This window comes from Adelges cooleyi, unplaced genomic scaffold (genome assembly GCF_023614345.1).
Source record: "Adelges cooleyi isolate 19-005CV unplaced genomic scaffold, UGA_ACOO_1.1 ACOO_flye_CR_arks_rails_tigmint_CR_PRNA_651, whole genome shotgun sequence".
Lineage (NCBI taxonomy): Eukaryota > Metazoa > Arthropoda > Insecta > Hemiptera > Adelgidae > Adelges > Adelges cooleyi.
The window spans coordinates 6,669,296-6,682,290 of NW_026096352.1; the positions used below are offsets into that span (position 1 = coordinate 6,669,296).

General features: G+C 30.2%; 2 protein-coding genes across 4 annotated transcripts; one reads left to right on the forward strand and one right to left on the reverse strand.

The window, feature by feature from the left end:
• Positions 1-1,450: 1,450 nt before the first annotated feature.
• LOC126844637 (G2/mitotic-specific cyclin-B3) lies at positions 1,451-10,268 on the reverse strand. 3 transcript variants are annotated; one of them, XM_050582955.1, is made up of 11 exons: positions 10,030-10,268; positions 4,590-4,855; positions 4,187-4,310; positions 3,938-4,110; positions 3,675-3,860; positions 3,498-3,615; positions 3,036-3,266; positions 2,818-2,973; positions 2,566-2,740; positions 2,332-2,434; positions 1,451-2,265 (listed from the first exon to the last, which is right to left on the reverse strand). In XM_050582955.1, the coding sequence occupies exons 3-11, from the start codon at positions 4,307-4,309 to the stop codon at positions 2,205-2,207; spliced, it is 1,326 nt and encodes a 441-aa protein (XP_050438912.1). In that variant the 5' UTR covers position 4,310; positions 4,590-4,855; positions 10,030-10,268; the 3' UTR covers positions 1,451-2,204. The 3 variants fall into 3 exon arrangements, with proteins under 3 accessions (XP_050438912.1, XP_050438911.1, XP_050438913.1); XM_050582954.1 differs by lacking the exon at positions 4,590-4,855 and having other exon boundaries at positions 1,453-2,265; XM_050582956.1 differs by lacking the exon at positions 4,590-4,855 and having other exon boundaries at positions 1,457-2,265; positions 4,196-4,310.
• LOC126844781 (craniofacial development protein 2-like) lies at positions 6,210-7,778 on the forward strand. The gene has a single exon (XM_050583190.1). It carries the CDS (start codon positions 6,210-6,212, stop codon positions 7,776-7,778), a length of 1,569 nt encoding a protein of 522 aa, XP_050439147.1.
• Positions 10,269-12,995: the final 2,727 nt, after the last annotated feature.

Sequence of the window (12,995 nt, forward strand, 5' to 3'; positions counted from 1 at the left end):
GTTCTGTGATGAAATTAATAAATCATAATGAAGTACTCTTTAAATGTGTTTTATGCCCTATGCGTTACTCGTATTTGTTAAAGACTCTTGTCACTTGTGGTCTTTACGAAGCTTACCATGAGTAAAAATTCAGCAAATTTTATTATTTATATTGTTAACTAATGGCCAAACCCATTTGTTTGGTCAAAGGCAAAACATAATATTAACCTCTTATCGTAGTAGTAATCAGACTTTAATTGCAATGAAAACATACTCGATGGACGCCGCAAAATTCGTAAACAATACTTATATAAAATAGTAACAAACTATACACATTTTAACAGATTTACTTTCTCAAAAATACCAATGTTAAAATGAAAAATATTACCTAGAATTCTTAAAAAATATCAGTATATTATAAACTTATTTAAGTTTCAATTTTTTAGTATTAAAACATTTTTTGAATAAAATGTTATAATACTTATTGAAACTTGAGTGGGGTATTATATTTACACTATTTACATGACTTGAGGTCACTCCCACATGGATGTCTTGACTAGTTTGCCAACGTTTCGGAACACTTGTTGCTTGTACCACACTCTCCTGCAGACGAGGAACATCAAACCACAGCCCTGAAGATGGAACATGCAAGTGTTCCGAAACGTTGGCGAACTAATCAAGACATCCAAGTGGGAGTAACCTCAAGTCATGTAAATAGTGTTATAATAATTTTATTAATTTTAATGGCATGTTTTTACGTCATTGGTCCATTATTAAAAAATATCAGTGTTCATAATGTTTCCATAACAAAACCAAGAATGTGTAGGTGTTTACCTACACTAGTAATCAAACCCAGATTTGAAAATGTATGTATGAAAAGTATATTATCCAACTACCCCTAATAAAAATCAGTTTATATTTTTTAACATTTGTTTTAAAATATAAATTTTAGATTTATATTAAATGTTTGTGTAATTATTCATACATAACCACTTTAAAGTAGTACTTAATTGTAGTGATGGCATTATCTATATATTATTAATTTATGTTCAATAAATTCAAACAATATGTATTACATACATAAATATCTAATGTGTCAACTACAATGTTTAATTTTTTTCCGGACAGTTGATACCTACTTAGTATACTTCAAAAGTTACCCAGACGCCCTCTGAACTGTTAGTCAAGTTTATACTTGCTCTTAGATTTGTTAAAATAAGGCACAAAAAACTAGTTTCTATAAATGCATAAAAAAATATATACATATATTTGACACTTCTAAGTGATCTTTCTTGCAAACAGTATATTGATGTTTCTAATTGATAAATAATAAAAAAATAACCTAGTTTATGAAAATAATACATTTACTAAAACACTTAACATTAATTGCAACATTTTCATTAATCATATTATAAAATATAGTCTATATAGTGATTACATTAAGTCATAATATATTTAATGTTAATTTGTAAATATCAGCTGTGTAGTGAAGAAATTAAAAATACAAAAAAACATTGAATTCATACAGATTTTAATTAGTTGTAATAGTTAATATTAGATATAATGGCAGTTAGTATAATATTTTGAAGTAACACGCAAGAATAAAAGATGCATAAAAAATATTTAGTTATCGTTAATAATAATAATATTAATACCAATGTGAAGTTGCTATTGATTATCAATATGACACAATAACAATAAATGAAATAGAAAAAGATAAACTTGCCAATGATCACACTTCTTATTCGCAATGACTTAATATGAATTTTAGCCATGATGTATTGTTTATTACTAAATGCATCTGCATTATTTCAAAAATATGCTATATAGATATAAAATGACAAGTTCAAGAATATTTTATGTACAAAAAAAATTATATATAAAAAAAGTAAAGTACAATTGAGAGGTCGGGTACAATTTTAATATTATTATTTTGGACATGAAACTAGAAAAACATTATCAACGTGTTATTAAACGATGGTTTCAATGTTCATTTCAAATAGTTTAGGATCATGTTACAAAAAGGATGTTAGATGAATATTAGTTACATACATAGTTTTATAATTTGTTGTTTTTTTTAACATTATTTTACAAGTGAAGTTTTTAAAAGGTGTTTCTTATTATGTGGTGTACCCGTCGAGACAAAAATTATGAAAAGTAATAAAATAAAAACAATTAAAATATTAAAAGATGAACAACTAAACCGCTATATAGGTCATTTTGGTTTAGTCAAATTTTAGTTTCGAACTGCTAAGTAATGGTTTGCGAGCAACCTTGTAAAAAGTCCTGTGAAAAAAGTGAATTGTTGTGGTGAAATTAAAAATAGACAAATAAGTTTAATATTGCACTTACTCGTGGGAGTACTTCTGTTTTATAGCAGACAGCCCTGAATGATCTATGTGCAACATATTGTTTAAAGCAATTACTGTACCTTTGATGTCTTGCATATTGTATCCTTTGATAAAATAAAGCAATAGGGGGTTAACAAAATTATATATATACTAAAGGAATATTCTAAATTTTATCAGAACAATATTGAGGAATAGAAAACAAATTGATTACCACAAACAATAAAATTATACCAACCTGTGTATTTAAGAAACTCATTATGTTTAACAGGATTTGAACACATTTTAAAGGCCAAGTACAATGCAGATGCACCTTTAAGAGATTCTTTGATCATCACAAAACTGTAATCCATTAAACTGCGTTCTAAAATGTACCTTGCTAAAGTCAACATCACCATTGGTACTTGCATACACTTAATGAAAGTAAACAAAAATAATATAATAAATATCACACCCATAAATAGTTAACAAGTGACAATTATTTTCTTACTCTAGCAAAACGCCTTAAAAAACAATATGACATAGGGACATGGATATCAAAATTTAAAGCTTTTAATAGAGCTCTTTCAGTGACAAACAATTCTTCTTCCGTAAAAATATACTTGCTTTGTTTAACTAGATCATATGGAAAGCCTGGTTCTCTTTCCTAAAAATAGAGAATTGGTTTACTCTCAGTAATCTAATGAACAGAACTCATGCTTCGCTTACATCAATTTTGCTAGCTAATAATATTGCAGCAGAAGCAAGGAGTTGAAATTTATGTTTTGCCGTATCATTCTTCATTAAATACAAGTCAATAAGCTTTACAGACATATACAACACTTCATGATTCAATCCAAAGCATTCTTGCAAATTGACCAACCAGTTAACAACAATGGCTCGATGTCTTGTAGTTAATTCACTCTGGTCACTAATATAATCAGTTACAAGAAACTGTTCCTAAAAATAAACACACACATTTAAAAAAATGTATTTCAATTCCTATCAACCCAGTGTCGTAGAAAAGTGGTAACATAGTACTAGATGTAAAAGGATCTATTCAGGCATACTACTAAAAAAAAAAAGCTCTGTGTACCTAAAAAGTGGGTGCTACAAATTTAAAAAGGTTTAATTCATTAAGTTATTTTTGTATTTAAAAAAAATATATATATATATCTTATCAATACATACTTCTCGTGCTCTTAAATATCTGAAAATATCTTTGGCATAACATCCTACATACACAAAGTTGTTCCAACTGGACTGATCAATTTCAAATATTTCTTCATTTTCTTTAGAATTAACACTTCTAGAATAACATTTTTAAGTAAAATAAAAATAAGTAATAATTAAAAACTATTAACTTACAGTTCCTGTACAGTTGAATCATAGAACTCTGAGCTATTAGTATCGACGACTGTGCATCTATTACTGCTGTCAACAGCAGAAAAATATGAATCTTCAGACTTGATTGATAGCTTAGAATCGGGTACTTCTTCGATAGCGGTTTGATATAAAGTACTATTTTTTGAATTATCCAAAGACTGACGAACCCTATGTAGAATAATTACGATAGTATTCAGAACTTAATAATAAATAATGAGTAAATTAATAGTTAAAATATACTCAACTCTTTAGAATTTGAACAGGCTTCAGGTTTCTTTTTAATTGTATTTTTAGAAACATCAATTTTACTAATAATCTGATTTGTTTTTTCAGTTTTAACAATTACTGCATTACCATTTTTAAATAATCTCTCGTCTATTTTCTTAACCTCTGACCTGGTGTTGTGTTTTTTGGCACCCTGTAATATTATATTATTCAAAATTCCTATTAAATATTAAAATCTTTAATATTTTTTAAGTTATTTAATACTTTACAATCATTACATTATTTGCAACTAGATCTAACAACGCTGCTCGCTTTTCTGCAGGTCGATTATCCTTAGAGTAAGGCTCAGCCTGGTAGTTTCTTCTCAACTGATTTCGAGTAATTGGAGGCATTCTGTAATAAACCAAAACAGGAAATTGCATAAAATATAATACATTATTATGGTTCTAATATTTATTTTATAATTTTATAAGTCGTAGTGTATACAGAATTTTAATATTATATAATGGTTTGACTGAAGTCTCAATAATCAACATGTTGTCTAGTGGAAGTTCCATTACCCTATAAGTACCACATTTTTTTCTTTTACTCAAGTAGTAAACAAAAAAAAAACAAATAAAATAAAATAATAAATTTGAAAATATAAAAAAAAAAAAAAATTTTTTTTTTTACTTTTATCATCATGCAAGCTTAATAGGCCATAAAAGCCCAACGCCGACATCATAAGATGGTTACTAAGCAGAATCGCTAACCGGAACGATTCATCAGTCCGTTGCCGGAGAGGGGGATGGTGACTCCTTTTCACTAGATGATTTCTCGGCTGGCCAATGGAGCACCCGTGAGTGTTGAACCAGTGAAAGTGAGCGCCAAACGCACTGAAGCCTTACCCACTCATCCTCTCATTCAAAAGCCAGATATAGGTAAGGTAACTTTTGAAACTTAAATAATGGTATTGTACACGTTAAATTCGTTTTTTAAATAAGAATAATTTTCTGAAAATTTTAAATGGTTCATAACCAGTTTTGAGTCATAACATTTAATATTATTAGTTTAAAATTTAGGACGGGAGGAATGGTGGAGTGTAGTATTTTTTTTTGCGCACATTACTCAGCAGCATATAATATGATATGGTTAGGTATATCAATAACATATTTAACTTACAATTAATTCTGTAGTGTTTGGGTACAAGTCCAAATAACAATTTGAACTCGCCCAGCAAGTGGAGCGCGTGTGACAAAGTGTCAAACCAGCAACAGTAAGCGCTAACATACATGCCTTCTTACTTATTCCACCACTCTTCCTCCATTTTTTTTTTTTTTACTTTTGTAAAAATATTATATAAGTACTAAATAAAATTAGCCATTACTAAAACAATTTTTTTATTTAAGTAACTATTATTGAACGGAACAAAAAAAAAATGTATTTTGTTTCCATTGCCGAACAAAAAGTAGAAACATATTAAATTCAGGAGAAATAAATAATTGTTTATCGAGGTACGTTTAATAATGTTCCGCTACTGGAGGAACAGAGCAAATTTATAAATTGATTTATATTTTAGATAAAATGTTTAATTTACTGTTCTCAAGTATGAACTTTATTTCTAGCCTGTATCAATATTCATTATTTATTTTATTTTGTATTTTCATTATTCAAGATTTGCTTGACTTTTTTTATAAAAACAAAAGTAGTTTTTTTAAGAAAAAGAAAAACTTTATTGCATTAACCTCTTTCTATGTTCCAAAGTATTTTAAAAGTAGTAATTAAAATCATTATTGTGCTATACATATTATAAAATAATAAAACAATTTTTAAGATTTTAAAGTAAATACTATTAAACAGTTACCTAGTTGCAGTAATAATAAAATATAAGATACAATTCAACTTGACATCCAAATAAGCAACAATACCTATTTAAAATTTACATAATTTACTACATAAAAAAAGATTTATAGTATAATTATTAGAAATAATATAATTATTTTATAGTATAATTGTTCCCCCGTGTGGGCCTCGGGTTAGAATAAGGCCACGGGCTGTTCCCCTTATCGTAAAAGGCGATTAATAGGAACATCGAAAGTCTCCCGGGATAAGGAGACACATCTACAAAGCCAACGGCTTTCGGGGCGGATGAGCTGAGTAGAGTGGGGAAATCTCTTGTCCCCATGGTAGGAAACTGCCTTGAAAAGGCGGATGAACCACATCGGTTGGTCAACGGCTTGAGGATGCAGAAGGCCAGAGGGATCCCACTGCATTAATGATCCAATTGGATTTCCCTAACCAAAGTTTCCAAACATGGACTGTCACGACCAAAGAAACACCTATTCGACTGATCATGGAATTCGAAAACCAAGATCCGGCAGGGGAAGAATCAAGGCCTCTTCGGTCGTCATTCAGCGAAATCCTTGCTCATCGTTCCGTATTGGAACATGGAACATTAGAACAGCACTCAAACCAGGAAAGATAGAAGAGATCAAAGATCAAATGAAACATACTTATATTGATATATTTGGTATCTGTGAAACGCGCTGGGGCGGAAATGGAGATTATATTACAGAAGACTTCAGAGTAATCCACAGTGGAAATGACAAGAGTGGTAGAAACGGAGTGGCTATAATAGTTCAAGGGAAATGGAAAAACAACATAATAAATACATACCACCTTAACGACAGAATACTGGTGGTTAAAATCCACGCTCAGCCTACGAACATCTACATAATTCAGGTATACTTTCCAACAACAAACAGCCAAGACGTTGAAATCGAAGAAATGTACGAACAAATTGAAGTACTTATGAAGTTAACTGATGATAAAGCGAACGTGATAATTATGGGAGATTTTAACGCCTCAGTCGGAAAGCAGGATAGCTCATCAAACTGTCTAGGAAAATTCGGTCTTGGAAAACAAAACGAAAGAGGTGCCAGACTCGTACAGTTTTGTGAACAACTTGAATTGACAATCTCTAACACTTTCTTCCAAGTGCCTAAACGACGAAGATACACTTGGAAAGCCCCTATAGATATTAGAAGATCTCAAATCGATTTTATACTAGTTAAACAAAAATATAGGAACCAAGTTAGGTCTAGTCACTCTTATCCAGGCTGTGATATAGACAGAAATCATAACTTAGTACTAGCAAAGTGCAATATCATTTTCAAGAAGAGTGCCAAGAGACCCATCAAAAAGTGGTGTCTAGATAAACTGAAGAGTAGCACTACAGTTGATATTTTCAAAAAAGTACTCGAAAATAAAGAGGCAAAATCTTGGGAAGAGCTAAAATCAGTAATTAAAGAAACCTCAGACAGGGTGCTTGGGAAAAATACCCTTCAACCAAGAAAACCCTGGATGTCACAAGACATACTAGAGCTCATCAAGGAAAGAAACTTCTGGCGAAACAAAGACTATGATAAATACAAGCATTTGAGAAATAAAATAATACAAAAGTGCAGACAAGCGAAGGAAAAATGGATGGAAGAGTACAGTGAAGATATAGAAATGATGATGAAAAGAAACAACAACGGAGTATATGCTAAGGTTAAAAAATTGCAATACACTCCAAAAACTAGAAGCAATATTGTCAAAAATAAAGCAGGCAAAATTTTGTTCGATAACGATGAGGTTGCTAACAGATGGAAAGAATACCTCGAAGATCTATACATAGGAGAAGACATTAACAACAAGCAAGAAGAATACATCAAGAATGAACAAAATTTGAATCCAGCTATGAAAGGACCAGAAATTACTAAGGATGAATTTAACCGAGCAATTAGAGATTTGAGTGATAAAAAATCAACTGGATTGGATGATATACCTTCAGAAATACTGAAAAACCTAGACGAAAAAAACAAAGAAAGTCCTATTTGAAATTATCAAGAAATGCTATGAGGAAGGCTCAATTCCGGAAGACTTCATAAAAAGCAAAACGATCACTCTACCCAAGAAAGGAAATGCTACCGATTGCTCAAACTACGGTACCATCGCTATCCTAGCTCACTCGTCAAAGGTAATTCTGAACATTATAAAGAACAGATTGAAACACAAAGTGGAAGAAAAACTTGACAATGACCAGTTTGGTTTTAGGATGGGTAAAGGAACGCGAGAAGCTATTTTAGCTTTGAGACAGCTGCTGGAAAGGAGAGTTGACGTGAATAGAGCAACGTTTATAGCATTTGTAGACCTGGAAAAAGCGTTTGACAAGGTAGATTGGAAACTCCTATTTAGCACTCTAAGAGAAAGCGGAGTAGATTGGAAAGACAGGCACTTAATATTGAACTTGTATAAGGGTCAAACCCCTGAAATAAAGTAAACGGAAGTAGGAGAGAAGCGAAAATTCGTCAAGGAGTAAGGCAAGGTTGCCCTTTGTCTCCATATTTGTTTAATTTATTTATTAAACATGCAATAGATGAAATGAAAGACCACTCTACAGGAATATCAATAAAAGGGAAACGGTTTGCAGATGACATAGCTCTTCTAGCTGACAGCGAGGAAGAGTTAAATTTAATGCTTCATACACTTGACTCGTCTATAGACAAGTTCAAACTAAAAATTAACTCTAAAAAAACAAAAGTTATGGTTATAAGTAAAGTTATAACAAATATAAATATAACGCTCAACAATGAGCAGTTACAACAAGTAAATGAATTCTGTTATTTAGGAAGCTTGATAAGAAGAAGACGAATTACATTAGCAAAACAAGTTTTCGAGAAAAAACGGACACTTCTTGCTAATAAACATCTGAGTATAAGTTCAAGAAAGAAATTCGTAAAAACATACATTTGGAGTATATTACTATATGGTTGTGAATCGTGGACGATAGGAAAGTATGAAAAAGATAGGCTGGAGGCGATGGAGATGTGGATGTGGAGGAAAATGACAGGAACAAGCTGGATAGAACATAAGACGAATGAAGCAGTGCTGAACGAGGTCAATGAAGAAAGAACAGTGATGAACACAATAATGAAAAGAAAAATAAAGCTAATTGGTCATCTACTAAGACACAATGAGTTCATCACCATCATTATGGAAGGAAAAATAGCGGGTAAAAGAACTAGAGGAAGACCGCGTAAGTCCTTTTTTGAAGAAATCTTCCGTTGGATGGGTTGTACCTCTTACCAAGATCTCAAGAGGAGGGCATGTGACAGACATGATTGGCTACAACAACAAGGCTTGGCCTTTAGAAGCTGATGATGATGAGTATAATTATTATTATACTACAAATCAGCTTTCAAAAATATCTACTAATATATTTGTGACATACTTATTGTTCTCTTACAAACATATTAAATTTTGCTAAAATATCTGGTACTTGTGTATTATACGAACTCTCTCCTTCCTATTTTTTTCAATATCAGGCAATTAAATAAAGCTATGCATTTTCTAAGTATAGGGAAGTATATTTAATAAGAAAATAACAAAAAATGTACAAATTTTGTGATATCTGTAATGTTCAAAAGTCTACGAGTTTGGCAAGTAATACTTACGATTTCTACTGAGCGATAATTTTTTACTTTTTATTTTATTTTTTAACTTATTCTTTAATTAAAACTTGACTTAACTTAACGTCCTATAGAGGGCTATAGAGGCGGGTGGGGGGCAAGTAATCGCTTCATAAGAAACTGTATTAATGTGTAGTGTGATTTATTTTATCTAATTATCTTCTAATATTGAATAAAATATATGGGTCCATATAGTACACAAGTACCAAATATCTCAGTAAGACTCTTATCCTTATTATAATAATTAGTTTGGAAACTTGGTACATTGATATAGTTAAATCACAAAAAACAAACTTAATGACAAATGATAAATATTAGGGGTGTGAGATTATTTAAATGTTGGGTATAAATGCACATTACCGGGCACCCTTATTTTTGAAATTTTTTTTTGCCGACTAGGTATTGGTGTACATGCGGAAATATGCAAATTTCTAGTAGCTATCACATTGAAACTAAAGGAATCCGCCTAAAGGAATAATATTTAACTTTAGATTCGTGATTTGGGTAAAAAATACTACACGATGTTTAAAAAAAATATCAAAGAAAAGGGTGCCCAATAAAGAGCATTTGTTCTTAAAAACAAGGGTGGATGGGTTAAAAAAATTGTGATCTATACATACTTAAACAGGGCTCTTCTTAGTGTGTATGGGAAAAACACAAAATATGAACATTTACTCTAAAATCGCCATTTAGACACTTCAAATAAAAACGAAATAAACAAAGTGTTAACATTCATGCCGATGTTACGATTTTTTTAAAAGAACCATTTACAATTAATTATAAATTATTCCGAACTCCTAAGTTTTAAAATCGCAAAAGTAGTAAGTACTAAGCAGAACATCTTACAAAAATGAATTAATTGAACAACAGTCAACAACCGTTACGCGTTATCAGCTTAACCACGGTAGTGCGTTGGACTTGGAAAGCCACTGACCGTAAACAACCACGGTTAAAGGCAATAATTAATTGCACGGAGGTTGCGTTTATCGGGCTGCTACAGTTACCACGAATGTTGCATGCCACGACTTGTAGTTACTCCGACATTGCTTTATCGGGGCTCACAACATCATGGGATCTTTCCAGATCGAAAAAAGACAATTAACATAATTAACAACATTAAAATGTAGCTTTATCCCATTTAGCGATTAGATAGTGTAATTATTTTTAAATATTCTGTCGAGGTTAGAGCAAACAAATTTTAAGCATAATATATATTTGAGATTTTAAAAATCATAAATAAATAATTTCAATTTTAATTTCATAAATAATTATTACATTTTTACAGAGACGTATTCAGGGGAGGGCCAGGAGGGGCTTGGGCCCCGGGCGGTAAATTTTGGAGAGCATTTTGATAAAATACGGTAGGTCATTTGGGTGATAAAAAAAGTAATGATACTAATAAATGTATTATTGTGGTTTTCATTTGTCACGAAACATGCACTGAAAATACCAGGACATGGAAAAGTATATTGTAGTTTGAGAATATACAGAATATGGCCGCCCAAACATATTTCGTAGACACGTTTAAACGGTCGTGCCAACTGCCAGTAATAATAATCTTAGTTCGTAACGTTTATGTACTCGTAATCACAAAGAAACAAAAAAAGATTTTTAACCATATGTAGAAATTGCGTTACGAATTTTTGTTTCTTGTCCTACATCTAACTGTTCTACTGAGAGGTCTTTTTCAGTCTTTAAAAGGGTCAATTCCTATTTGAGATCAAGTACTACAGACGAAAGGCTAAATTCTTTGGCTGTTTTAACTATAGAGTCAGATTTAACAAAGAAGTTAGATTATGATGATATCATTGATACGCTCGGCGTAAAATATACTGCTTTTGCTCGCCTTTTAATGGCGTTTTTTATTGCATAAGCTCGGCGTGAACATTTTTAATTTTAATATTTTTAATATTCTTATACATATGGGGAATTTGATATATTAAGAGATTTTTTTTTTAAATGTTGTCACTTAACCTATTACATCTAGATTTATTGTATAATTAATAATAAATATACCTAATATAATTATGTAATATGTACTTCAATAAATGTATTTTTGCATGCTTTTCTTTAGCAGTTAGCTCGCTAACACGTACGTACGTACGTTTGTACGGTTTTTTTTCAATCTAGCAAAATTAATTTAACCCACTTCCCGATGTCGTATAGGGCTGAAACTTGGCACAGACACTCGTCTTAGATGACAATACAATATTCTTTAATCATATTGGGACTCGGACATCCAGGTCACCCTACACAGGGTCAAATGTGGGGGTCATTTCACTAAAACTTAATTTTTTTTCCAAATTTTCCAAAATTAATTTATTAATTTATTCAGCAATTATTAAATACCTTTAATAGGACTAAAAAGTAAAAAAACAAAATAAATAATTTAAAAAAAAAATTTTAAAAACATGCTTTTCTTAAAAAAAAAAAAAAATAGTAGAAAGTGAACTAAAAAGTAAAAAATAATTTTATTACAAGAACAATTTACTAATTAATTGTAGCATTTTATTTAAAATGTCAAATACTTTGAAAACAACTGAAAATTAATTTTTGACTAAAAAGAAAAGCGTGGGCCCTATTCAACAAAGTCCCTAATAAATTTATCAGATAATGTTTTATATTGTAAGTTTTTTTTGTAATTTAAATTTGGTTTAATATTAGTGTGTGACACATACATTTCTTAATACTTAACTCAATAAATTTGGACTTTGTTGAATAAGGCCCACGCTTTTCTTTTTAGTCAAAAATTTATTTTCGATTGTTTTCAAAGTAATTGACATTTTAAATAAAATATGCTACAATTGATTGGTAAATTGTTCTTGTAATAAAATTATTTTTACTTTTTAGTTCACTTTTTACTATTTTTTTTTTTAAAAAGCATGTTTTTAAAAACGTTATTTTTATGTATACCTAATATACCTCTCAGATTATGAGTGTAGCAAAGAATGCATTGGTTTCACTATCGTGTTTTTTTTTACAAATACACCTATTGAAGAAGAAATATAGGTTGGGAAGGGAGTGTTTATTTTTCTTACCTAGGGCGCAAAACTCCTAAATACGTCTCTGCATTTTTAGTACTTAGGAAATATCATTAACGGCCGTCTATAGTAGTTTGGGTAACAGTTAAGTACAGTTTAGCCTATAATTTTAATACTGGTAAGGATTATAAATATATGGTATATTTTTTTTTTTTGTCAAAACAGATAATTTTAATAATATTATTAATTTATGAAAAAAAAAATGATTTTATTAGTCGTTTGCGTGTTACAATGTACGTGGCAGTGGCAACCCCGTTGTATATGATTATGTATTTACTATTTATAATAATAATTCTATCAAAATTAAAATGAGAAATCTTATAGAATCAATAATATAGATTATAAAGAATTTTTATAGATTATTATATCTACATATAATCTAATTTCTAAAACAAAAATTGTTATAAAAATTGTAACAAAAATGAATCATGGACGTACAATTAAAATATTATTAAACTGTTAAAATTTTTAAGTTTAGTATTATAATATTCATTATTGAAAAATAATAAGTATTAGTAAAATGTTATCATTTCTACAATCATTTA